General features: G+C 51.5%; 2 protein-coding genes across 7 annotated transcripts in view; one reads left to right on the forward strand and one right to left on the reverse strand.

Annotated features, from left to right (window-relative positions):
- Positions 1-26,608, reverse strand: LOC120373231 (lysosomal alpha-glucosidase-like). 4 transcript variants are annotated; one of them, XM_039491360.1, is made up of 20 exons: positions 26,521-26,608; positions 15,099-15,639; positions 14,626-14,771; positions 13,075-13,240; positions 11,573-11,669; positions 10,138-10,257; positions 9,721-9,839; positions 9,501-9,632; positions 8,345-8,455; positions 7,140-7,253; positions 6,516-6,600; positions 5,831-5,948; positions 5,348-5,481; positions 4,732-4,883; positions 4,330-4,478; positions 3,754-3,895; positions 2,893-2,991; positions 2,322-2,486; positions 1,726-1,872; positions 1-1,015 (listed from the first exon to the last, which is right to left on the reverse strand). In XM_039491360.1, exons 2-20 carry the CDS (start codon positions 15,627-15,629, stop codon positions 953-955), a joined length of 2,790 nt encoding a protein of 929 aa, XP_039347294.1. In that variant the 5' UTR covers positions 15,630-15,639; positions 26,521-26,608; the 3' UTR covers positions 1-952. The 4 variants fall into 4 exon arrangements, with proteins under 4 accessions (XP_039347294.1, XP_039347297.1, XP_039347295.1 ...); XM_039491363.1 differs by lacking the exon at positions 26,521-26,608 and adding an exon at positions 22,798-22,914; XM_039491361.1 differs by lacking the exon at positions 26,521-26,608 and adding an exon at positions 22,328-22,642.
- Positions 22,854-27,541, forward strand: part of MAFK (MAF bZIP transcription factor K) — a 15,531-nt gene continuing 10,843 nt past the window's right edge. The window contains exon 1 of one of the 3 annotated variants that reach the window (XM_039491366.1): positions 22,854-23,083. In XM_039491366.1, coding sequence (XP_039347300.1) covers positions 22,885-23,083 — 199 coding nt within the window. In that variant the 5' untranslated portion in view covers positions 22,854-22,884. Of the gene's footprint in view, positions 23,084-25,021; positions 25,041-27,541 lie in introns of those variants that run through there. The other 2 variants (XM_039491367.1, XM_039491373.1) reach the window with 2 other exon arrangements.

The raw sequence follows: 27,541 nt of genomic DNA on the forward strand, positions 1-27,541 counted from the left end.
CACCTCCACTTGCCTTTATTCATCTCAGACAGAGCAGCACCATGAGGAGCAGTCAGGGGCCTTTCCCTAACCTCTCCCAGCCCTGACACCCACATCACAGCCAGACCCGGCTCTGGACGGCTCTCAGCTTCCTTCTGAAAATCCCACTACTGTCGCTAGCGCTGAGGCTGCTCCCGCGGTGCCATGTGGGTCTGGTGGGCCGAGGGGTGGAGAGCCAGGGCCCCCATGGAGCCCTGTGTACGCTGGCACTGCCAGCAGTGCTTCCCTCCCCACCCCCTGTGTGCTGCAGTACTGACAGACACCGGGACAAGTGGCTGGAGAAAGGTCAGTGCTGACCCAGCATGCCGGTTGTGCAGCACAGCACACGCCCCTACCCCAGCATGCTGACGCCCTCAGGGATGCACCGTGCCAGCAGAGTGTGAAAGCCGGGGCACAGGAGACCTTAGTGTGCTGGTGTCGGGAGACAGGCAAACAGAATCGCTGACCAGAGCCTCTCACCAGCCCCCCAGAGCATGGGACAGCCGAGTCTTTAAACATAAACCCTGCATCCAGGGCCAAGGCAGAGAGCGTCTTCGGCGGAGCTCGGGGGCAGGGGCATAGGCAGGGCAGTTTTTGGCTCTCGCTGGCCTGCAGGAGTAGTCCCGTGGGGAAAGGCGAAGGCAGGACAGGGAGAGCCAGGAAAGGCAGGCTGTGCAGCCCTGCTGGGCTCAGGCACGAAGCAGCTGTGGAACCCAGAGTCTATGTCCAAACCGCTGTGGGAGGGAGGCAGCCCTGAGCTGGGACACAGAGCCAGCCAGAGCGGCACCCCACAGCTGGGGCCTTGGCATGTGCGCGCATGCACATGGATGCACAGAAGCACACCTCTATCCCCACCCCCCACACAGACACACGGACGGACGGAGAAGCCTCCAGAGCCCAGCTCCAGCTCAGCCATCCCAGGCGCGTGCGGCCGTCACAGCCAGCGGATGGAGAATCCCTGGCTGAGGTTGAGGTTGAGGTCGCTCACCGTGAGAACCTGCAGTAGAGGGAGAAACTCAAGCTCAAAGTGGGACGCGGGGGCCCCATGCAGCACACAGCGCCGGGCGCACACCCCCATCACAGCTGGAGCACGCTCCGTGCTGCCCCATGACGTGACAGACGATGGTCGGGGGGGGGAGAGTAAACTGGCACTAAGGGGCAGAGCAGGGCAGGGCAATGGGCTAAAACAACCCTCAGCATTTGCACCTGCCCACTCAGTGAGCACCTCCAAGTGCTGTGCAAACAAAGAGCTGAGCTCACTATCCCCCCGGGGCATGGGAATGGAACCCAGGTGTCCTGACTCCCACCGCCCTGCTCTAACCACTAACAGCCCTTCCCATCTCCCAGTTCCCTCCGCTCAGCGCACAGGCCCAGTGCAGCGCAGGGAGCAGCACCAGGCGCTCTGGGTTACTCCCGGACCAGGGGCTCGGAGAGCGGGGCGAGGCCAGCTGCCAATGGGCAGCAGAGGAGGAGGCTGGAGTGCCTGCCCTTCTGCACGGCACAGCCAGAGGCAGAGAGCCTGAGAGCAACAAACTCACGACCGCAGGAGAGACGTGACCCTGCCAGAGCCAGAGCAGAGCGTGTGGCTTGGGGAAGGAGCCGGTCATCGCTGGGCAGGGGAGGGCACATGGGGCACTGACAGGGGAAGGAGCCGGTCATCGCTGGGCAGGGGAGGGATATACCAGGCGCTGGCGGGGGCTGGGTTACCTGGTTGTCCAGGTAGGAGAAGGGATTCTCTTTGCCGTTGACAGTGACTCTGCTGGGCTTCTCCCGGACCCCATAGACACTCAGCACATCCACAGTGATGTAGGTGGCTTCCACATTGGCGTGAAGGACAGTGGAGGTGAAGACATTCTAGGCGAGATGCCGAGAGGTGGGGCCTGCTGGTGCCCAGACTATGTGGGCACCGGTAGCCACGGCTACAGCACCCGCCCCCACGCCCAAGGGCAGCCCCAGCCCTCCACTGCTCCTGTTGGCCACGGCCTGGCTATCACACAGTCCCTGCCCCCACGTGTGCAATTGCAGCTGCTCTGGCCCCCAGCCCCCGGGCACTGAGCCAAGCACACTGAGCCCAGCACTCTCCAGCAGAGGGCACCAGCCACAGGCCCTGATCCCAGCTCCCCCAGCTGGCCAGGTCCAGAGACCCGAGTCCACAGCATAGCCCCATTCAGGCAGGAGGATGCTGTACCATCTGCACTCCCACAATGGGCCAGGCAGCTCCAGCTGTCTGGGGCCAGAGCAGGCCTGTGGCTCTGGGGGGTGGGAGGGCAGCACATTCCACCCCCGAGGCAGGGGCCCCCTACCTGCGTGACGTTGAACACCAGGTAGGAGTAGTCACCCCTCTCAAAAGTGTCCAGGCTCTCGCCGTCATCCCAGAAGAGGTCCCCCCAGGCGCTGGCATTCTGGGACAGGGCCGCGATCAGGCGCAGGGGGTTCCCGCTGCTCACCCAGCTGGTGCTCCCGGGTTTCTGGGGTTCAAGAGACCAACTGCTGAGACCAGGCGCCCCGCTGAGGGCTCCAGGTGTGGAGGACCGGGCATGGGGCAGGCCATGGCAGTGAATACACCACGGAGTGAAGACAATGACCTAGAGAGCACAGATCCTTCCCCAGCCCTCCCACCCATTTGTGCCACGGGAGGCATCTCAGGAAAGCTCCTGACCCAGACCCCTGAGGAGCGTCACCTCCTCAGCTGCAGCACGGAGACCAGCCCGGTCAGGGCAGCCTCCCGGTGCTGCAGACAGTCCTGCACCTCCTGGGCAGGGTGAGCGACTGACGTGTCCCGGAGCCAGGCAGCAGGCAGCCAGATGTAGGGATCTGGAGTGTGGGATGAGGGTTATTCCTGTGCTCCAGATGCAGCAGTGGGAGCAGTCTCACCTGGGTGGGGAGAATGGCGCCCTCCCGGATGTGCAGGTTGATGTGGTCCAGCGGAGCGGCCATCTTCAGGCTCTCCCCACTGCTGTTCAGAGAGGAGCCCTGCAGAGGCAGCGACAGATACACGGGGTGTGGGCAGCAGGGTGGTTAAGAGGGAGAGGCCATCTGCCCATGGGTCTGGAGAACCACCCCCTGAGGCCATGGGCACCAGCCAGGCCCATATCCACCACACACAGGCAGCAGGGGGGAGAGCAGGCCACAGGCCCTGGGACTCGTACACAGCACGGGCCATGTGCACTGGCGCACCCCACACCCACCACACGCAGGGCATGGGCACCAATCCAGGGAAGCACAGACACAGGCATGCGGAGCAGGGAGAGCACAGACCACGGGCACCGGCCCGGGGCTCAGACACACACAGGGCAGGAGGGCATGCTCAGAAATGAGGCCGTGGCCAAAACCCTTTCCTGCAGTCTCTGATGGTGGCAGTGGTGCCCACCTGCTGGTCTGTGGGTGACTGGGAAGGACCTTCTCTGACCTTCTTATTCCTGCTTTCCTCAATGGCCAAGTCCAGAGGACAGGACAGGAGGCTATTGTGAGCTCCCATCCCAGAGAAGAGCAGACTGACAGGCAGGGCAGGTCGGAGGTGCACTGGCCACTCCTGCCCCGCTCCCTCCCCATCCCCTCTGGCACAGGGACCCACGCCTGCTCTGATTTCTGACACAGACGGCACCCTGGTTGCTTTCACGGGCTGCAGTGCTCTGTCAGGTGAGGGGCCCTTTGCAGCTGGGGTCTCCAGACCCCTTGGGTAGGGGAAGGCCCAAATCCACCTTGTCCTGCCTCCCAGCATGCACTGCTCCTTACCGTGTAGTAATCGTACCACACCCCTCTGGGGAAGTAGCCAATCACAGAGTCCACTCCAGGCTCCAGCACGGGTGTCACCAACAGGCTCTGCCCCCACAAAAACTGCTTGTCAATCGAGTACGTGATCACGTCCTGTGGAAACCTACAGTGGGAAGAGGGTGCCTCAGAGCTGAGCTGCTGATGCCACAGACCTCTGGGCCCTGCAGTCTGAACTGAGCCAGTGCCCCCAAACCGGCATTCAAGCCACTGCACAGTCACTTTCCACTCACTGTCAGCACCAACGGGGGTGGCACCTGCCTGTAGATTAGTGGCACCACGGTCTGCGACTTCGTGCCTGCTTGTAGATCCATGGCATCAGCTTTCATGGGTCGGAAGGGCAGGGCCAGGCCCACCCACAGAAAGGAGTGGAGGGGCTCACAGGTCAGAGGGTGCCCGCCAGGGGAAGAGAGGTGGGCTGTGCTCCCCTGGGGGAGGGGAGGGAGGCAGGCATGCCCACCAGGGGTCGGGGGGCCGTGCCCCGCTGTGGATCGCCCATGGGGCAGGAAACCATCCATAGCTGTAACAGGAGTTTCTTACTCAAAGAACAAGGCTCGAGCGACGGTGTGGCCCTGCAGGTGTGCCCGGTGGAAGAGCGTGTAGAGGAAGGGTAGCAGGGCGTAGCGCGTCAGCAGCACCTCCTTCATGGCCGTCCGCGCCACCGAGCTGAACGCCACCGGATCCTGGGCCTGGGCAGGCCAGACAACCAGAGTGTCAACAGGCAGGACAGACGGACAAACAGGCTCTTCCCAGAGAGCTGTGGAGAACGGACGACCAACACCCCTTGTCCGCTCCCGGCAGCAACCATCCCCCGTCCCCTCCTAGCAGTGACCTCTCCATACTGCTCTGGGCCCTTCCCCCATTTGAATGCCGCCCTCCGGGGACTGCATCAGCCCTGGGCCCCTATGGCTGCTGCTGTCCCTCGGGATGGGCCTCCGTTACCTTTTCATTCTGGGTGTTGTGGTTTCGGGCGAAGGGGTAGAAGGCTCCAAGCTGCATCCAGCGGGTGCACAGCTCCTCCGAGGTGGTGCCTGAGAACCCACAGATGTCCGCCCCAACCAGCGGGATCCCAAAGAGATTGAAGCTCAGCACCCCTGCAAACACAGCGGCATGGAGTCCAGAAGCAGCCAGGGACACCTGGAGAGGATCTCCCCTGATCCTCCTCGGGACAACACTCAGACTGATGCCCCGTGCTGTTCCCTTGTACAGACTGCGACACGTACACGCCTGGAGGGGGGCTACATCTCACCCACCACAGGACCAAACAGCTGCCCCGATGCCTGCGAGCTGGCAGCTGGCTCCCATCGCAGCCAGTCCTGGAGCTGGGAGCAGGCTCCAGACCTTCGGCTGCCCTCCCAGATGGTAACAGGGAAAGGCCCCATCTCAATTACAGGCCAGCAATAAGGTGCAATTTCCCGTGGCTCTTTAATGGAGGAGCCGCTGCCCAGCACGTGGGAAGAGGGCAGGACACAGGCCAGTCTCGGAGGGTGATGCTGTCCCCAGCGGGTGAAGGCTGGTATCTGTGAGAGGCCTGCCTGTTGCCGGGAGAGCCACTCACCTGGGACTGACCAGTACATGTCCTTCCACTTGCTCCTGTTGTCACCGAGCCAGTGTCCTGAGTACCTGCCCTGGCTGGGGAAGGTGGAGCGAGAAATCACAAGCGGGCGTTTCCCTCGGATCTGGATCAAGGCGCTGGAAGACAAGGAGGAGACTTGGGCACCGGGACCAGGCTGGGGCAGCTGTGAGACTCAAAACCAAGGGCATAGCCAGTGCAGTGACTCGGGGCAGCAGCCAGCCCCTGCTCCACACCCAACACAGCTCTGAGACCCAAGCACAGCTTGGCAAGGCGAGGGAACCCGGATCAGGCGCTCAAACCCCAGCCTGGAGCCAGTGCGTTGGGGAGAGACCGGCCCCCTGCGGGCGAGATGCCTCACGCTGGCGTCTCGGACACCGTTCTGTGGAGCCATTCATTGACACCAGGTGTGAACCTGTTCACTGGAGTCGGCAGGCCGACGCACGCCCAACAAGCGCTGGCCATTACCTAGCTGTGGCTTTGGCTTCCATCAGCCCGTAAAGGTTGTGGAGGTTGTAGTGCACGGAGGTGCTCTGCTTCGCCGAGGCACACACGGTCTTTGCAGAGAGGGACCCGCCCAGCACGGCTGATGGGGAGGGAGAGAGGCTGTGAGAAGAAGTGTTGTGCAGCACGGAAGCCAGCAAACACCTGCACCCAGATACAGCTACCTGCGCCTCACACACTATTCAGTAGCCTCTGGGCCAGATCTCCAGGCTGCTCATATGGTACAAAGGGGCTGGATTCTGGCTATCAGCAGCCAGTGAGGAACTCCGCACTGGCATAAAGCCAGCAGAGCTGGTAATGGTTCCCGTGCCAGCTGTCCCCCTCTGCAGGCATATCAATGGTTAGCTTCCTTAGTCAACACTTAAGGGCTAAAACTGGTCATGCAGGTGTCTGAATACACAGTTAGGTTCCTGTGTTTGAAACCTGAGCCCATGTGCACAACTCCGAGTGCTGGGAATGCCGGCTAAAGGCATGTCAGAGAACAGACAGCACACACAAATATGTACATCTACACACCTGTATACATATACAGAGGCTAAAACCTATGGGTCAGATGAAGCCATGGTGTAAGTAGGCCCAGTTCCCAGTGGCACCAAAGGAAGTTACACTGCGTACACCAGCACAGCCTATATTTTCTTTCCCTTCTTACCAGGCACGTAGGGAGGGTTATCAAGTTCCCCTGGGGAACAGCCATCCACCGACCCGTCCTTGAAGTCGGATGGTTCATTCATGTCCTAGACAGAGAAAGTCAAGTTGAAATTTCATTCATAGGGTTTTGGTGATTATCAAGCTGGGAGCTGATCTCTTCTCAGAGACCAGACGCTGCTCACCTACACCTCGTGGGACCAACCATGTGGCCAAAGCCACAAGGACCCAGTGGGACTGCTCCATGGCTGTCCTTGCTTCTTGAGCCATTCAGAGATGGAGTCCTAATCCACCCCTGGACTTGGGAAGCTAACTGCATCGTTGGTCCTGACCTGTTAAACTCCAGCATGTTCAGTACCTGGAACAACATGCAGCCTAGTGCCCTCTTATCCAGCATAGTAAAAGCTTACACTGGACGCACATGACACGTGTCTCCCAGTGTGTGTGTGTCTTCTGGGACACAGAGCTTGTCAAGGACAAGGAAACTGGAAAAACAGGAACTCAGAGAGGTACAAAAGCTTCAGGGATAAGTGAGACATACTCTATGCTGGGGGGGAACACGAGGGAGTATCTTGGAGAGCCCCTGCCTTTGTAGCCTCAGACCCAGCAGAAGTAAGGAGGAACTTACGATCCAAAGCCCATCAAAGGGGACACGAGTATGGAACTGGTTCAGATTCTCCAGCCACCACTGGTAAGTGTCTGGGTTGGAGAAGTCAGGGAAAGCAGTGAGGCCAGGCCACACCTATGGAAAGGCCAGAAAATAACATATTCTGTGAACCTCTCATCGGCCAGCTGCACCAAGGAACAGAGCGAGTTCAGGGAATCACAGCCTATTGTACACCTGCAAAGATGGCAGTCCAGCCGCCCTCCACCTGTTAACGCACCACTGACCTTCCTATCTGCCACTGGTGGCTGGAGCTGGAGACTTAGCCAGGTCCACTTTTGAAATTCCACCTTCTCCCCTGTAGAGAAGGTGGAATTTAAAACGCAGATGGTGAACGGGCAGCATTGCTGCTGAAAAGCCCATTTGATTTTTCCAGTTCAGCTTGAATATTCTAAGGTGCCAGTAGTAACAATGGGACCAGTGTTTTTTTAAATATGGGGCCCAATTCTTCCCTGCCTTGCACCCTGTGTAACTGTTTACACATGTGCAGAGCAAGCACAAACCAGGTGTAAAGTACCACCATGCTCAGAGTGAGTGAAGGGTCTGGATTTCACAGCACTTTACACCCCCGGGGAATTTTTAGCATAACCATCATCTGTTTTTCCCAGTGCTTTTCAAACTTCCTTAAAGTATTTAAGAGAGACTGAGAGGTATGCCGTAGGAGCCCATAATTTATAAGCCTGGGGTGAGTTGGATGAGAAATCACAGTGGATTGTGGGTAATAAATGGAGCAACTCCACAGATTTGCTCACCAGGGGCAATTTTTCATCATTCCGGAAACAGGGAGAAATTCAGAAAAGCAGACTGACAGTCTAGGGCGACACAACAGATTCTGACTTCACTTGTGTTCATGCGACTCCACTGATTCCCAAGAGGTCACTCTGGAGTCACACGGGGGTGAGATCAGAATCAGGCTCAGTATTTTCCCCCCACAGCCTATTCAGCCCTCTTTACAGAAATGAAATTCCCAGTGATGTCAATGCACTTCAGAGAACAAGGAGAGAATCAGGCTCAAAGCACACAGGACAGAAAGGTCACTTGACCATTATTTTTATTATTTTCCCCTTAACAACTCTAGGGGTGAAATCTTGGTCTCACTGAAGCCAATGGCAAAACTCCCATAGATTTCTGTCGGGTCAGGATTTCATCCGAGTTGCTCCCCCTCTTACCTGTCCAATCAGTGTTTGCCCCTGAGTAGTATTTATGAATATGCCACGTCTCAAGCCTTCATCGTAAGGCCAGTAAGAACCAGGAGGATTAGTGCTGCTGATTCCAGGATCCTGGAAACATATGGAACAGGTTACATTCTCCCCCCAGTGTCCATGAAGCCTCACCAATATACCCAGAGTAACTCAGAGAACAGCTTACTGGTCCTGGGAGCCCTGGCCCACCAAACTAGGGTTGACTAAAGCTCACATGTTACTGCCAAATTGACCAAGAGGAACAGAAACTTGCTGCAGCATTTCCACTTGTGAGAAAGAATGTTGTATAAAGTGTCACTTCTCCAAGGATCAAGGGTTGGGTTATAGATAGATTTGGTGGGGGGGGGGGGGAGTGAGTAATGCTGAGTATATGGCCAATGGAACAGCAACGAGTGGAATCACTCCGTTAGACCAGGGGTTCTCAACCTTTTCCATTCCAGGACCCCCTCTTCCATCAAACTGGGGTCTAGATGGAACCTGTCTCCCACTTACCAGTATAGGAGGGGCAGAGAACAACCCCAAGGTTGAGAACCCATGAATCAGACTGATTGACAGATACCTGCAGCAGTTTCTCCTTGTGTGATTGAGACATTGGGAGGTTTACACACAGAGCAGACAGGAAGGCAGCGGGATAACGCTGGACCTGTCGCTAGAGCTCCCCTGCAGAAAAGGGGGAAATTCCAAAGGCCATGCTCATGGATTCCAGCAGAGGTCCTAGCCACTCCTCCCAAGCAGAGGCCTGTGTGAGGCCAAAGCAGAGAGGGATAAGGGGGTGGAGTAAAGAGGTGGTCACAAAAGTACCTGATGCTCTTTCAGGATATTGCTCAAAGCCAAGCATCATACCTGCTCAGAGGGTAAGGCATATGCTAAAAAACAAAGGGCTATATCCTCAGCTGGTGTAAATCAGCACAGCTCTGTTGGCATCAGCACCAGCTGAGGCTCTGTGTCGAAATGTTTATCACTGAAATAGACAGAAGCAACTCATATGGTGGGGAGCCGGACACCTCATGGAGCAGCTGAACACATCTCACATGCCAACTCTGGCTGCACCTGCCTGAAGTTTTAGAAACAAAAACAGGCCTAAGCATATCATTCAGGAAGAAGGTCAGAGAAGTCAGTATACCAGGATCATGACGTAGTACTGGCCATGCTTGTGAAGGTCTTCCACCAACTGCGGGAGGGTGTCAAACTTCTCGGGATCAAAGGTGAAGTCCCGGTACCCTTCCATGTAATCAATATCATTCCACTGAGCATCCTGCAAAGAAGACATGCAGAATTGCATGGTGTGGAAATGCTTCTGCGGAGCTGCCTAGCCTCCTCTGGAGGGCAGGTATTTATTTTACCTGTGGTATTTGATAATTCCTCATGGCTTTCACAATCTGCCAGGTTTCATTGCTTGTCCCATAGCCCCAGCGGCACAGATGGAACCCCAGCCCCCAGAAAGGTGGCATGGCAGGGAAACCTGGAACAACACAATTGGAATGGAGACAATGACGAACTTGGCAACCCTGGTGGAGGCGGTAATGACTAGGGCAATTCTGAATGAGAGGGAGGATCTGGTGGAGATGAGGAAGAGGCAACACCCCTGGTGGCGGAGGACATCACGATGAATCTGGTGAGGCAGGTGCTAATGTATAAATGTGAGGGTGATGGCAGGGGATGGAGATGCTGGGCATGTCTAAGCATACAAAGGAATGGTTATTCAACAGGCTGTCTTGGGGGTGAGATGCACAGAGAATGGCTGGGGTACTGATATTTACCTATCACCTGCTGATACTGTTGGATGACCATGTTGGGATCAGGACCCAAGAAGATGTAAAAATCCAGAACTCCTCCAATGGTTCTCCAGGTCAAGGCAGGAGCTGGCTGCAGAGCCACCTCTTTGGAAAGTGACAGAATAGAGACAATGAAACTGTGGTCCAATGGCTAAAGCATGAAACGGGGTCAGAAGTCCTGACTTCAAATCATGGCTCTCCCACAGACAAATGTGACCACAGGCAAAAAGATAAGTCTATAGCCCTGTGCCTCAATTCCCCATCCGTAAAGTGGGAGTAATAGCACCTCTGTATTGCACAGGGGTTCTGAAGGCTTAAAGGCTGCAGTGTGATTTGGTATCACTGGATTTCAGATGCAACAGACGTGCCAAGGATTATTACAACATCTGTTTTCTAGACCTGACCAGTGTGGCGTTCTCACCGTTTCCATTCCAGAACTAAGCCCAATAGTGCTTTCTGCCTCTGTAGCGTAGAACCATTCCAGAGCCCACAGAACTGAATGATAAATGAAGAGCTGAACGCGAGAGCGAGTTTCTGCTGGACTGAGGGCTTTGCTGGAAAGGGTGCATTGTGTGTGTGAGTTCTCACACCTCCGATACAGCGGATGTGTTTTCACAGCACTTCCCTGCACCGTTATTCTTGGGAGTTCTATTGCAATAAAACGCACACAGCTGGAACGAACATGGCGCTGGCGCGAGGAGCCTCATGACATCAGGGTCCCAGATGACACTAACAGGGCACTGGTGTAAAGAACCTCCTGGTATCTGTGTCCTTGCTGTTGGCCTGGCGCTACCATCAGGAGGCTCACCCTGCTGGAGTCCTGGCTGGTACCAATATGCCATCAGTGAGAGGATGCTCACAGTTCTGGAGTCCCAGCTGGCATGGACAGGCTGCTGCTTTATAGCAGCTCCCTGTGGAAGCCACAGCTGGCATCAGCAGGGTACAACTGTGAGAAAAGCAGCCAGCAGATTTATATCCCTGCTGCACCAGAAGTCACACTCTCCATAGTTAAAGGGCAGATATATCAGAGGAGAACAGGCTGGACCAGGGGCACGAGATGCTGGCTTTTCAGACTACAATTCAGCAGCTGCCTGTGTGGTTAAACCGCTCGACAGTTGCTAAAGAGCCTAAGTTTAGCCAGGAAACAGATGTCTGGCTCAATAAAGGAGCCACGAAACCACATCTTTCTCTTTTACTGCTTCTCTTTGCCCCGAGTTCCTGAACTGCCACCTCAGGTCAGTCTCCCCACCCGGCCAGCTCCAGCTCCCAAAGCCAGCAGGCCCCTTTTCTAGTGATTAGGAATAGCACCAAAATCTATGAGATGCCACCGTCAGGGCACGCAGGCTGATGAAGCGGGGGGCTTCCCTCGTCAGGCCCTGAACGCCAGCTCCACCCCAATGCAGCATAAGAAAGCACATACCCATTGTATTGCTATTCAGGAGGAAGACACCATGAGCAGCTCCTCCTTCCTCCATCAGCAGGTAAAATGGGTGAGCTCCATAGAGGTTGTAAGACTCCTGCAAACAGAAGTTGTCTGATAAGAGACTTGTTTTCAATATGTTAGGGACACCCAAAGGAAGGCGGAATGGATAACAAGGGAGGTGTCTAAGAAAGGAGAGTTATGAGCCATGGGGAGCAGTTGACAGATGCCTTCTGGACCCTCTTGGCTCAGTGTGATTTAGATCTATCTTGGCTAGGCATGTCAGTTCTGGTCACCAATATGTAGGATGGTCATGATCAGCCTGGAGAGAGAGGGGCAATGGGCAGCCAGGATCATTGCAAAGTTTGCATCTGAAGGCCAAAGGGACTTGGTGCATTCTCAGCAGAGAACAACAAAAAAAACCCAGTAACACAAGGGATCAGTGATGGAGTGGGACATGATGAGCTACAAAGGGCCCTTCTCGAAGGCATCTTAAAGCAAGGGAATTATGCATAAGTAGGGCAGCCAGGCACAACTACCATACTTCTCTCAAAGCAGCAAAGATACAAATGGCTGCCATGTTAGCCCATGGCAACAGATTAAATAAATCCATGTATGGGACACAGTCATCTTTAAACAGAGCTAGAGGGGAGTGAAGGACACAAAGGTAAAACGGGGCGAGAGAAACCCAAAGGGAAGAGATGTTTCCTTCCTATGTGACCCAAGTTTGCTGGGTCTCAGCTCCATCCTCAACGGCCTGTGTCCCACACCAAAAGGAACTCTGCTCAGATGGGGAGTGTCTATTAACACAGACCCCAGACTAAGCTGGTGAGATGCTTCAATAGCCTGTGGGATTCAAGAATCCTCTGCTGCTGAATGGAGAGGTCACCTTTGAACCTGATCAAAGATAAGGAAGATTTCATATCCCAGCACGGCCTTCCTCTAACCCTTCACGTTAACCACAGAGAGGGGCAGGGGGACGCCCATGTACCGACGGCTTCCTCTGGATGTTAAAGACCTAGCAGACACCATAACATTCTTCGCCTACCCACATCTCACTGTTACTCGGGGTCTAAAACACTCATCAGAGCTCTGTCTTCCTCAGAGACTCACCCAGCTCTGCTGAAGGAGTTGTCAGTAGTCAGACTCCACCCATCCCACTACCAAGGGAACTGGAAAGTAGTAAGTCTTTGTGCACCAGAGTGGCACAGAGCCATCCCCAGAAGAGGGGCGTTATCTGCTCTAGAGGGGAGAGGATGGGCTGCCAAACCAGCACAGGAGGGGACTCGCTACACCAGAGCACAGAGGGGTCGTGTGTCTGCTCAGAAGTAACTTGATGCCGGGTTCTGAGCAGGGCTATGAAGGAAGCAAACGCAGTTCTTGTACGTAAGGCAGCTGTGCAGGTTGGGCCTGTTACACTAAGGGGAACCTTTGACGGGCAACAGTGGAGTTGAAATAACAAGACTCTGGCCCTGCACACATCACCGAGGGGACAATGGTACCGTGGGAGGGACATCCCGGGCCCACAGCGTCAGGGTGCTCCAGTCCAGGCTGTGCAGGAAGCTGCTCCGATGCTCCCCAAGGCCATAGAGAAATTTGGAAGGGAGGACGGTCGAAATCTGGAGAAACTGGTCAGCGAAGATCAAGGGAGCCACGGTCGTGTTTAACCTGGATGGGTGGCGGGAGGGGAATGAGAGAAGATACAAAAGTGGGCAAGAAGCAGGGTGAGGGAGAGAGCAGGAGCAAGGGAAGGACAGAGCAAGAGAGGCCAAATATCATTAAAACAATGTCAGTCTGCTCCTCTGCTGCTGCTAATAGCAATCATGGCACCTTCCTTCCAGGATCTCAAACTTCTGCACAAACTAGAGATCACCCACCCCGGCGCACAGACTCCTAGACTGTGATACAAATTCCATGGCTCAGCAATTTGAGTGAACTCTCCTATCCCAGCCGAATGCAGAGCCAGGGAACAACCTGGCCCAAAGGTCAGCATGACTCAGTCTGATCCAGAGGTTAGGTTTCAAGTCAAGGTGCCAACGAAAGTCTCCTCAGAAATTATATTTAACCCTCTAAGCAACAGAAACAACACAGGAGTGAGGTTTCCTGATTGTCTAACCACCAGCAAACTACTCCCAAGAGGACCGGGTTAGCAAACGCACAAAGTTTTAAACAACAGTAAAATAAGGAAAAGGTGGTGCATCTGAGGTGAAGAGCAAAGCAAAGAGCTCTTCTCTACATGCCTCGTCCTAGTAGAACTGGCTACATGCTTAAGGGTGTGGGCACAATGCCACTGAATGGATCTGTACATACTTACACCAGGACAGCATCTGGCCCTTCCCCCAGCAAATTGTGTGTGTGTGTGTGTGTGTGTGTGTGTGTGTGTGTGTGTGTAAGTGTGTGTGTGTGTGTGTGTGTGTGTGTGTGTAAGTGTGTGTGTGTGTGTGTAATTTACAGCCCTCCCACTGATTTCTTCCCCGGAGTATCTGGCCCCAGTCCAAACTTGCACCCCACACGCCATCTGGTATGCAGCGTAAAAACAATACCACTTAGCACTCACACAATACTTTGCATTTGGAAGGCACCGGACAATCACTACGTCATTAACACATTACGCAAATAAGCACATTGTAAATGCAGAAGAACAGACTCTTCTCCTCTCCGTGCCAAGCCACATCAAGACCACATTGACCAAGTTCCCAGAGTCAACCCTGCATTCTTTCTACCCAGGCCCAGGAAGTCATGTGCTCCTCTCTAGGTTCTTATGCAGTGCCTATCCCCACAGTATCTGAAACCTCAGTTCTTGAGGAAGGAGGAAGAGGGAGAACAGCTGTCTCCCCCAGCCTACAGGGCATGCTGACACAGCAAAGCTCATGCTCTTCCCGCCCAAACCCAGGTGAATAAGCCAAGCAGGTAGGAGACTTGGGCTTAGGAGAGGAGAGAAACAGTTCCCTCCTCCCTCCTAGCTTCAGCTCTGTGGTGCCCCCACAGGTGGAGCTAACAGCTGGGGTCAGCCGCTGAAGTCGGAGAGAGAGAAGAGGAGGGTGAACTCTTACAGCACAGCGCCAGAGGCTCTGCGCCTCAGCAGCAGGCCAAAAGGCTCCTTGGAGAACTCCAGGCTGTATACGGGATTCTCTGCTCTCTTCATTGCCTGAGGAACCTCCAGGGGGACTTCAAATCGAGGGCTTGTGGAATCCGTGATCTACAAAAGGGAGAAAACATGTCTTAAAAACAGCAAAGCAGGAGGCAAAGGAGTGTTTAATTGGCTCAGAGGGGTGACCTGACAACAAGCTAAACTCAGCAACATGACAGCAACAGCTAGTGCCAGGGGGATATGGCTGCCGTGTCTGGCTTGACATGATGGAACCCTAGACTGAGACATGAGATGGGTTCTACTGCTGGTCAGGGGCTAGTGTCAGCCAGCAGAGACCAGGGGATTTAGTTAGCCGGACTGAGAGGCCCTACTTGGGACCCTTCTAGGCATGGAGGCCTTGACGGGAAGGGACATAGACCAGAGAAGGCAGCTCACCTTGATGTGCAACCGAGTGTCTGTTTCAAACTCCACGCTCAGCTGCAGCCTCTCAATGTCTCTGGGATAATAGGCCTTCACCTTCCTCCTCAGCAAACCCACCATTCCCAGCTCAGTCTGGTTCAGGCTCTCCAGGGTGTAGCTGGGGAAGTCAGGGGGGTAAAAGCACCAGGGCACCCCACTTCTGCTCCTCAAAGGCTGGTCACGTTCAATAAAGCAGCACCCCCTGCTCTCACAGAGCTCTTTTGTCACCACCATGTTCCTCTCAGGGTAGCAGTCAAAGCGGAGAGGCTCAGGGACAGCGCTGCATTTCTCCAGGGGCGTCTGTTCATGCTGGCTCCCAGACACCTGTCTGAGCATCCACATGGTGACTCCACTCAGCAAGACGGCTACCATCATCAGCAGGCCAACACCCAGCCACCAAGTGGACAACTTCCGAAGGCAGGGTGGCTTCCCATCAATGCTCTCTTCTTCAGCATAGGATTCTGTAGGCTGTGGGAGGTCTGTTGCCAGCTTTTGGTAGGACTTCATCTTCCATGTGCTAAAATGAGGGAGGGAATAAAGCACCAAATGAAGGAACTGGCAGAGAAAATCCTACCCTACTGATGAGGAGGTTCTTCCACAGGAGAATAATCATCATGAAGAATAAGCGATATCAGACCATGCCATAGCCCTGAGAGTGAATTTCCCTGCCTTGTCTTGCTGCTTGCTCACTGTTTTTCACAATAATGTTAGTGCAACACACAATCACAGCAGTTCTGGTCATTGGTCCCTTTGCCGTAATACTTGCATTGTGTGGAACATACAGAATAACTCTTGACTCTGGAGATGGGTTTGAAGGTGGAAAACAGGACCCCGCCCTACTTGATCTACTGCTCAGTGCTCTGCCTAATGTAGGGCCAGGCCCTGCACAGGTTCACAGGATTGGGAGAATCTACCAAGAGCTCTTCTGTACACATTGTACAAGGAACAGCGGCTGTTTAAGTCTGCATTCTCACTGAGCACCTAGAGCACTACCAGCAGAGGTAGCTAGCCTCCTGCACAAGCTGACAGACCAAAGCCAGAGAAGTGGCAGGAGACGGCCACGGCCACACACACCTTTCTAAGGATGTTGCAGCAGCTACTCCAACGTGTGCTCTCCAGAGATATTCCAGCTATTTCTGAGTTTAGGGACCCATAATGTTTCCAGGATATGGGCTGAGCCCAGCTCCACCCACCCTACCACAGCCGTGGTTTCTGAGCCACGTAAGATCCTTGTGAGGTGCTGAGCATGCTCAGATCTTATTGAAAACAATTGGCCTTGAGGATCTCCAGCCACCAGGAGTACTGGACCTTTACAATGTAAAATCTTTGGGGCAGGGAACATCCCTTAGCCTCCATCCCATTATAAATGACTAAAGAACTATTTTGGAAATCTTGCATACAAACATCTTCTCTGGGGCCTCCTTGCAAACAAAGGGCTTTTCTGAGCTGCTACTGCCACTGCAGGAAAGGGAGAGATGTTCCCAACACCTTAAACTACAGCCATTATTTCTCTAAACCATAGATATGCATATATACTTATTCAAATGCTTTTCACACCAAATCTGCATTCTGCAGGCAAAACAAAAGCATGGAGAAATTACTTTCCTTGATGTACAATCAAATATTTTATTTAATATATACACCGCAGTAGCACCAAGATGCCTCAATCAAGTCAGGCCCCAGTTTGCTAGGTGCTGTACAACCGTAAAATAAAAGACAGTCCCTGCCCCATAAAGCTAAGCAGCTTTATTTAATGCATATTCCCCAAGACACTCAGGACCACCTTGTCTATTGACTCCATTAATACAGTCATATGCCAATGCAAAACTTTGCAGCTGTGCATGCAGATATTTGCATGAACAAACAGGTTGCTAAAATGCTGTAACCTGATCCATGCACCAAATGCCCCTGGACATATATAAGTGCAGGGGTTCACAGGTGCAAACAGACTTTGCCTGCCACCTCCGTGGAGGCTGGTGGAACACAGGACCCCAAATTGTTATTTGAACAGCTCACTATGAGCATTTGGTATTAAAAATCCCCCCTGCCAATGCACTGGGCCACCATTTCTCTCTCTGGAAATCCCTGTTGAACATACTTAGCTATTTTGCTCTCCCCTGCCTCTGATCCGGTGAGAGCTAAGAAGCTTACATACACCTGTCTCCTCTTGACATTCTGGCTTCAGGAAGACAGTGAAGTCTCCCAGCTTGCAGCACTTCATGCCTGCTGTACCATAAACCTCCTAAAATAAGCCCTGCACATGGTCTCTACCACTTCAGTCTATTAGCAGCGCAAGAGTCCTAACTTCCTGTACATTTCGTTGGTACCTAAGAAAGATGGATTATTAGAACTTTGAATATAAACAAAACGCATTCAGGTAGAAATAAAGCCATATTCTTATCCATTATGTCATACCAAAGTTTATTAGGAGCTTTTCCCTTGTCTGAGTTCAGTGGGAGTTTCTAGAAAGGATTTCAAAGCCCATTACAAAAATGGATAGGCATTATTATCCGCATTTCACAGAGAAGTTGTAGCTTGCCCAAGACCACATACTGAGTGACAATACCAGGAATAGAATCTAGGTTTCCTGACTCCTAGCCCAACATCTTATCCATAGGTCCCTGCTGCCTCCCCTATATAAATATGATAGACAGATATAGACCGTGACAGAATATGCCCCTGTGTCCACACCCCATGCACTACTGTAATCATCCTTGTGAGGTTTCATTTAAAAACTCATAATTTGCTGGTCATTATTGTCTTGAAAAATGTGTGTGGCAACACTGTATGTGACGTTATGAGACACCACTGTATGTTGTTATTAACACATGTTCCAAACTTAGGTTGGCAAAAAGATCAGACTCAAACAAAGGAATGTGTGTGTTGCTTAATTGCACTTAAGCAGTAAACAGAGTCATCAAACAGGTGAGGAAAAAGCAGCAGGGAACATCCTTCTCTATAGACTTTTTATCTCCTTAATCTCAGCTGGAAATGGTTTTCAAGAGAGGAACTGACACTATAAAAAGGAGGGACAAACACCCCAAGATATGCCCTATCCCTGCTTATTGTATTCACCACCAGAAGCAATGAAGGATGCATTTGTTGGATTGGAAAAGGGGTTCTGACCTAAGGAGTTTGCTCAGTAAGACTGTTGAAAGCATTTGATGAGAAAACTTTGCTTTGAATTTAAGTTCATAGTTTAAGTTAAACACTAGTAGAATTTTTGTCTTTATCTTGTAACCATTTCTGGCTTTTATGCCTCATTACTTGTACTCACTTAAAAGCTCTCTTTGTAGTTAATAAACATGTTTTATTTAATCCAGTGTTTAAACTGAAGTGTCTGGGAAACTCCATTTAGCCTTATGTCTTGAACTGTGCTACTTATTACTGTGTTCAGAGATGAATCTCAAACCATGCGTGACAACCATTTTCTGACATGGCTGTAGATAGCCAAACCCACGCTACAGGCCACTTTTCTCTACAGAGAGGCTAATTCTCCACTGCCATGCATCTCATGTAGCCATTTACACCTGTGTAACGTGAGTGGAAAATGCATCTCGTCTGATAAATGGCTGCACACGGAGTAAATGGCTACACAAGGTGCAAGGCGGTGGAGAGTCGGGCTCATAGGGACAAAAACTGCCCTATGAATGCCAAAGTGCCTAACAGTCAGCAGATCCAACCCCTTGAGGATACCACTCAAGTAAGAGGATCCTCAGGTGATGTAGCACTACCACAGCGGCTCCTATGTCATCCTGCCTGCTGCCTCCTGACATGGGGGTGGGGGGTGATTGGGGAAACCAGGGTATGCCTAGGGAACATTGGCCCACATGGATGCCCTATCTGCCAGAATGCCCCCACAGGCCTCTGGAAGTCAGCATAATTTAGATTGGCCATGTTTAGATTGGCCCATGTTGTGGCTGGAAATGACCCAATGCTCAATAGCCCCATGATGTGGAACACAAAGACGACTAAAAAACTGCCTTTGACCCCTCATCTCGAGCTGTATGTGGGCTCTCTAGGCCTCTTTAGCTGCATGTGTGCCCTTGGCCTATGGCCCGTAGCATGGTAGTTAGTCTGTTGCAGTTTTTGAACTCGCTTTGTAAACTTGTGAGGTTTGACAGCAAGCACCACCGACCCAGTAGCTTTATTTTAGCAGTACTGCAGCTTTAGCCAGCCTAGCTAAGTCAGTTAAAAAAGGATGTGATTCTTAAAGTAATGGGATACCCAGGAGAGGGAAAGAGGAGAAGCTGAGAACCAGCTCCCTGATTTCCTGCCTCAGCAAAGGTTAGAGTAGCCTAGGGATGCTGTAACTTGTACTGCCTGACTATGGTTCCATAGGGACCACATATCAGGAGGGGGATAGCCAGAGCACTGTGTGGTCCAGCCATTTCCCCACCCTGCTCTCAATATGTCCCCTACAATAGGGCTGTGAGGAGGGGAGATTTAGGAGCTGGGTATGCTGGCTCTGCACCTGCTGGAGACTCCCCTGATTTCAGAGGAATTCCCAACAGGAAACTTGCAGGTGCTCCTTTGCACCGCCTGGGTAGCGCAAAGGGAGTGGCACAAGGCAAAGAGTCTGGCTTAAAATATTGATTGCAGCCCCTTGATCTTTTTTTAAAACAACATGTTTGGCCTGCAGGTTGAAAAGGATTAATATTGCTGGCTTGGACAGACATTTTCAAACATAGTTACAAGAACAAGTGCACAGACAGACTGAAAGTCTGGTTTTAAAACACTCAGCCTTTCCTATGTTCTAGTTCAGGGGTTCTCAACCTTTTTTGTTCTAAGGCCCCTCCCAACATGCAATAAAAACTCTATGGCCCACCCGTGCCACAACAACTGCTTTTCTGCATACAAAAGCCAGGGTCAGTGTTAAGGGATAGCAAGCAAGGCAGTTGCCTGGGGCCCCTTGCCACAGGGCCCCCCACAAAACTACATTGTTCAAGCTTCAGTTTCAGCCCTGAGTGACGGGGCTGAGGGCTCCGGGCTTCAGCCCCAAGTGGTGGGGCTTCTGCTTTCTGCCCTGGGCCACAGTGAGTCTAATTCTGGCTCTGCTTGGTTGCACCCCCCTGAAACCTGCTCGCGGTCCCCTAGGGGGCTCCAGATCCCTGGTTGAGAACCACTGTTCTAGTTAACAGTCCATAGTATTTCATCATCATTGTCTAAAACTAAGTAGATGTATTGCTATTGGGGTCTCAAAGGTTGAGCACATTGTTGATATTAGGTTCAGTTAGGGCACAGTGTTGCCAAATCTCAGGATTTTATTGAGCTGCAGCGTTAAAGCTCTAGCTTCTTAAATCATTGATCTTGCATGGTGACAGGTTTCAGAGCAGTAGCCATGTTAGTCTGTATCAGGAAAAAGAACAGGAGTCCTTGTGGCACCTTAGAGACTAACGCATTTATTTGAGCATAAGCTTTCATGGGCTAAAACTCACTTCATCAGATGCATGCAGTAAAAAATACAGTAGGGAGAGAGAGAGAGAGAGAGAGAGAACATGAAAAAATGGGGGTTGCCATACCAACTCTAACAAGACTACTCAATTAAGGTGGGCTATTATCAGCAGGAGAAAAAAAAACTTTTGTAGTGACAATCAGGATGGCCCATTTCAAACAGTTGACAAGAAGGTGTGAGTAACAGTAGGGGGGAAATTAGCATGGGGAAATAGTTTTTAGTTTGTGCAATGACACATCCACTCCCAGTCTTTATTTAAACCTAATAGTCTCTAAGGTGCCACAAACTCCTTGTTCTTTAAGTCATTGACTATATGTCTCGCTACTTTAAAATGAAAGTTGTTTCTAGCCCTCATGGTTACAAAGAAAAACTTAACATGAATCCTAATGATTCAAAAAGCAGAAGGCAAATCAAAAGAACCCAACATTTCTTATATATTAAAAATCCCATGATTTTTTAGACTTGATTTATAATTTTTTGAACACTAGGGATTGGCAATATTGATGACATTGCTACAGGATAACTGGATTAACTCCGCTGGCCACCACTGGCATTTCAGACTCTCTTGACTCCAGCAAATAAAGAAAACAATCTATTGTAAAATTTCGCCCTTTTCTATTATTGCTGTCCTAGATTGTATCTTGTCTCTCTCTGCTGCAGGAGTTGCTCAGTTTTCTAAGCACTATGTAGAGTAAGATCTCATTTTCTCTTACTGATATCTAGTTAGGCTTGACAGAATTAATTGTTTTTAATATAATTTCAACTGATAATATCAATATTTATTTTAAAATCTTTTTATTGGCTTAATTTTCACAGTAGCACAAAATTGTGGGTTTCATGCTTTTTATTTCAAATTTTATGAATTTAAATTTTCCCAGTTGTGGGAAATTCAGGCAAGGTAAGACAATTATCTAATGACAGTAAGCACTGAAATTCAAAAAGTTAAAGCTTTATAACTATTAAAACACAAATTGTTAACATCACATGTCAAACTATATAAAGTAAATATCCTTAAATCAAACTCTAGATTCTCAAGCAGCATTTTTCTTCCTTTGCCTATCTGTACATTTCAATTACTTGTGGAATTTTTTTTGTCTGTATTTGTACTGTGATATCCATGTTTACCAGCACTAACTGATAAAAATATAATTCTTCCACGCCTAAATATAGTGCTATATGGTAATTGGACACTTGCATTCTCCTCTTGTGGACTTCAGTATTACATAAAAGTCACACTGAAACTCAAGGAGAGAAGTACTTTTGTGACTGAGGAAAAACTGAAACTGAAAGCCATTTTCTATTCCACTGCCAAAAATATAAATAATATACATCACAGGATATCAGAAATAATATGAGAAACTTCTATTAAAAAGCAAGGAAGAAAAATTGTTTAATTCTAGAAGATGTGAAAGAGATTATTTATTATTATTATTATTTGACTAGGTGCTTGGTGCTGTACAAGACACAAAAATAGAGACAGTCTGTTTCCTCTGGACCTTACAGTCTAAAAGACAGATGACAAGAGGCACTGGAAAACCCAGATGGGAATAATTTAAAGGGAATCCCCTTCTCCATATTGAAGGTAAACTCACTTACTGGTATTGTGGAAGAAAAGATGCTTCACAACATATGACAGCCACTACTTTAGACACGAACACAGCTCCCAAATATTTTACAGAAGCCCAACACTGCTGTGCAGCTGTATCCTAGATTCTTGAAACTGTAGCCTCCCTTTGGCACGCTTACCTACCTTGTCGTGCCCGTAAAACTATCGTGAACACAGCCCCCCTAGGCTGCCAAAGGGGATGATGATCACCACTCCAAACGTTGCATCTGAAATGTCCCAAGCTCCCTCAAGCCTGAAAGTTAGGCAGAGTAGGAACCCTGCAGTTTACTGTGGAGATGGGGGGAGGCTTTTCAGGCAAGACCTTGTATACCCGGGTTCTGCCAGAACGTTAGGGTGCCCAGGGCATTGTTTGCACAAGACAGAGTTTGAGCTTGTCTCTGACCACCCTATAAAGCTGCTACCCCCCACCCCAGAGGTGGCTGCACCTCAGCAGTCAGGGGGGTGAGCAACACAGTCAAGCAGCACATTCCTTATGCCCCACCCCCCTACTACGGGAAGGATGCCCCGCCCCACTCCCCTCTCTGCACTGCCCCTCCCCCGTTCTCCTCCTCCTCCCGGCCCCTCCCCCGTGCGCCCCCGCCTCCTCCCCCTACCGTGTCCGCGCTCCATGAATGAACACGGTGGGCGTGCCCAGGTGACGCGTTATGAAGAGAGGGCGTGGCCAGGTGACGCGAGGAGTGATGCGCGATCCCGGAAGCGGCCCGGCCCCTGGTTGGTCGGCTCCGGGGCGGGGGGGGCCCCGCGCGCTTGTTGTTGTTCCCGGGACTCGCACACTCAGGGAGGGAGGCTGCGAAGCGCGTCCCCGCCACCATTCCCCCGCGCCGCGCGCGTCCCCGCCTCCACCGCCACCTCCCCCCCGCGCGCTCCTGACAGGCCCAGGTAAGACGCAGCCCCCGGGGTGCGGCAGTCGGGTCCGGCCCGGCGGGTTGGGGCAGGGTCCGGCCCGCGCGGAGCCGGGCAAGGAGGGGCCGGGCAGTTTGTAACAGGGGCTGGAAATCTGCTGAGTCACCATCGCGTGGGACACGTGGTGTCGTCCCCCCCCCCACCCACTCCCGGACCGGACTGGGGGGTGATGCCGCGGCCGGCTCCGCGCCCGGAGGGGGGGCGGTGTTCACACACGTGGCTGCCCCGGACGGGGGCCCCACCACGCGCTCGGCGCCGGCGGGCTGAGGGGCAGGTGGGGGGCGCTGCGGCTCGGAGAATGGCAAATCCCGGGCGCTCGGGATGGAGGGGGGCAGGGGGCCGTGTGGGGGCACTGCCATGGGGCGCGCAGGCTGCGCGGTGAGGGGCGGGAGCCGGGGTGGTTCTGATCAGAGGGCAGTGGGGCGAGAAGCGGGGCTGGCATTGGGGTGAAAAGCAGGAACTAGAGGGGGTGGGTGCCTGGAGTGTGGCAGGCGGGAGAGAAGCGGCATCTGGGCCATTAATAAGGAGGCTTGGTGAGGAGCCCGGGATGCTGCCCACATCTCTTGGGGATAGGAGATCAGACCAGAGATTAAGCTGGGTGACTGTGGAGAGGTACTAGGAGCACTGGGGATCCGAGGGCAGGAATGGCTCATACACTGCAGATGGCATAAGGGTCTTGGGGAGAAGAGTGCAGAAGTATATGTGATCAGCACTCTCCTGGTGGGACTGTGCCAATGGCATATTGGAGCAGGAAATCTGAGGAGAGGTAAATGCAGTGGATCAAAAAGCTTGGGAGGATCCAGAGTTTCAAGTACGATGAATAGCGGAGACTGGAAGGGTCTTTTAACTGAGGAGAGGGTGCCTAGCCAAAGGGACATTGGGACAGGAGGCTTGAGTTGCAAGGAGGTATGGGCATTAACTAGGCCAGAGACCACAATCCTCCACCTATCCTCTCCAGTATGGAATGGGGGAGAGAGAGAGAGCCTGGGCAGGCATGAAGGAGAGTAGAGAGGGATGATGGTTGGGAGTGAGGCTATGTCTGCTCTGCACTTTCTGCATTAAAACTTTTGTCGCTCAGGGGGTGTGAAAAGCACCAGTGTGGAGAAAATGCTTTGTCGGTGGGAGAACATTTGCCAACCACACTACCACCCCTCAGTGGTGGTGGTTTTATTCTGTCCTCAGGAGAACTCTCTCCTGGCGACAAAGAGCGGCTACACTGCGTACCTTACAACAGCGCGCCATTATACGGTGCGCAGTGTAGACATAGCCCCAGTGAACATTGATAGCCTGAAGGGAGTTAATGTTTGGGCTGACAGGATTGCATCCCCTAGAACAGGCTGTAGTGTTAGCAAGCTGTATGATTCAGCAAAGCAAGTTTCCAGTTAAATCCTTCTGAATTTAGGGCTTGGCTACACTTACAAATTTGCAGCGCTGCAGCAGGGTGTGAAAACACACCCTCTGCAGCGCTGCAAATTGCGGCGCTACAAAGCGCCAGTGTAGTCAAAGCCCCAGCGCTGGGAGCCGCGCTCCCAGCGCTGTCCGTTATTCCCCACAGGGAGGTGGAGTACGGACCCAGCGCTGGCGCTTTGACTACACTTAGCGCTTCAAAGCGCTGCCGCGGCAGCGCTTTGAAGTTTAAGTGTAGCCATAGCCTTAGATAGCGCTGCTGGTGTAACGTCTCCAAGTTGTGATGCTTTTTCTGAATTTAGCATTTGTGCATAGCTCCTCGCTGAATGATTTTATTCTGTCCCCTTAAAGAATCCATGCAGCCCCATCACCAAGCATTCGAATGACATGCAGAGGAATCTGTATGCATGCATGTTGGTGGCACACAGCAAGTACCTGAGGAAGGGGAACTGCTAGAATTCAGACGCTCCTGCAAACCCTTCTACTACAATATTAAAGGAAATTGCATATCCCTAGAGTTTTTTTGGTAATTCTTTGCATTGTGTTAGCCACGACAAATGGACACACCTTCATATGACATCCTGGGGTGTTGAAACCCTGTATAAGGCACATGTTGCTTAATCACCTGCTCCACATGGCCACCCATGAGACTGAAAGCGCCTGGTTTAAACATGGTCTTGGTAACGTAAGATGCCTTGCATTTTGACTCAGAATGACCAGCAGTCCTTGCCACAGACACTGGCATGTTTTCTATCACTGGGAAGGCCAAAAGCTTAAGCTGGTGGAGGAGAGGACCCTGAACCCACATCATAGGGGTGGTTCTCATTAGCTTGTGCCATAGGACAAGCATACAGATTGTGTCTAGTTTTGAGTGGTTCTTGAAAACAGTTCTAGCAAAACTGTGCCCTGTGACGCTGAGTTCTAAATATGACTGACTCTGAAGTGTAAAGAGAGCTCTGAGAATTCTGGATAAAAATCAGTATCCACAGTTGTGAGTGGCGCACTGAGGTTCTGGAAACGCTGATAAGCAGGCATCCCTACTACTGGCAGTTGCATCTCAGTGGTCTTTATCCTCCCTACAAAAATACACTCGTTTGCTTAGAAAAGAGTTTTTCTGGACTAACAGTAACATTCTGTGCTGATGTGAGAAATGCAGGTTTGGTTTCCTGGTCCATTCTTTTCCTAGACTGGCTGAGAATGGGAATTCTGAGGAGACAAAATGTTTCCCTTCTGAGGGAAAGGAGATGCTTATTAAACCCCACAATCCTTCTTTAGATACATAGAGGTGTGCATAGTCTGAAAATGATCAGATAGGTCTCCAGCAGTTCAGAGACCACACCCTTGATGAAGAGTGAGGGGGGAGGGGGCTTTAACATTCAGAGCATCTGCTCTGCGGGTAGATTTGCCTGGTGACTGTGCAGGATACTGATCACGTTGGATTTTTAGACCGAGATAAGGGTGGGGAAACCTTATTCCTCTATCTTCTTCAGACAAGGAAGGAGATGGCACAAGCTAGAGAAACATCCCCGCTGGGGGAACAAAGGAGGGGGAATGGAGGTGTGTCTAACCCTTAAAAACATTCCATAGTCAACTTTAGAGAGATCTGTTGCTGCTGCAAAGGGCCATTTCTCTATTTCCACCCCCTCATTCCTCTGTGTGTTGCTCAGTGGAGGAGGGGCCCTGTTCTGTGGATCCCAGCAGGAATCTCAAATTATGAACAAACCCCTTTGGGCAAAGGGGCTTTGCAGAAAATGGAAAGGGCTCCATTAATTGTCTTGACCTGTCTGCCCCCTGGGTAGCTCCTCACTAGAGCAAAGCTGGGTCTGCGAAGAAGAACGGAGAGGTAGTGAGCAAATGCTCCTGTCCTACATAGTGGAAAACTGCATCCCATTTTGTGGGATTTTGGGCCCTGTGTCTTTGGAAAAGGTGCAGCCCTGCTCCCAACACCAGCCCAGCCAGTATGTTCCATTATGCTGCTGCCATGGTTTAGTATTTAATTTATTTACCTTGCTGCTTTCGCACTGCCGTGCTTGTCGCCTGCTCTCTTTCTCTCCCCTTCCGTGTGTAAACTAATGCAGAGAAGCCTGCCTCCTGTCGTCTCTGCCTAAACATGATGGACACTTTTATTATCCAATGACAATGCATAGACTAGGCAGGACTAAGGGGGAGGGAGAATTAACCCTGTTTGTACCTAAGAGACTCTCCCAGAGAATGTGGAGGATAATTATTAATGAGGTTATGGATACAGAGTGCAGGGGCTGTGCTGGATCCCACTAGTGGGACACTTGGCAAAATTTGTCAGGGCTTTGCACTCACACTTTGGCTTAATTGTGTTAAATGTTCTTTGAAACATTACGGGTTAACTCAGAGCTCACTGCAAAAGTACAGTGTCTAAAAAATATGGAAGCAGAAATCTGCAAACTCAGTTTCTAGTATCTGAAGGCCATGCACTTTGCAAGTTTCCCTAAATTCGGTGACTTAGCCTCCATTATTTCTGCAACCGATTGGAAGTCGTAGACATTTTGTAATGTCTATGTCTTTATTGAATTAACTGTAAACGACGGTTCAGTATACAATGTCAGTCAGTGTTCAGGTGCTCTGTTGAAAACATGCAACTATACTGGAGATTTGAGAACTGAAGGTGGGATGGCTGAGGCTTTGGCTGCTGAGGTGGCATGGTGTGCAGTTTTTTATCCCACAAACACACCTGTACTTTTAGCAGGCATCTAGCTGTGAAATACTGGAACAGTGCTAACTCTATGTTATCAAGAAATCCCAAGCTCAGCACCCTATTGAGATGAACAAGCCTCTCACACTTTTTGCTGAGCTATTATTTCAGGCTGTCTAAAGACTCAGGCAGGTAATACTCCATTGGTTCATGTCTGGAAGACATTCTTGTGAGTGTAAAGCCTAGAAACTCTCCTTAATGAAAGCTGTGATCCTGCTGCTCGGTTTTGAAGCAAGGGGTAGGTCTGTAGCAAATTCCACTGGCTTGCAACATATGGGACACTGCATAACAGTACTGTT

Source organism: Mauremys reevesii, linkage group 10 (assembly GCF_016161935.1).
Source record: "Mauremys reevesii isolate NIE-2019 linkage group 10, ASM1616193v1, whole genome shotgun sequence".
Classification (NCBI taxonomy): domain Eukaryota; kingdom Metazoa; phylum Chordata; order Testudines; family Geoemydidae; genus Mauremys; species Mauremys reevesii.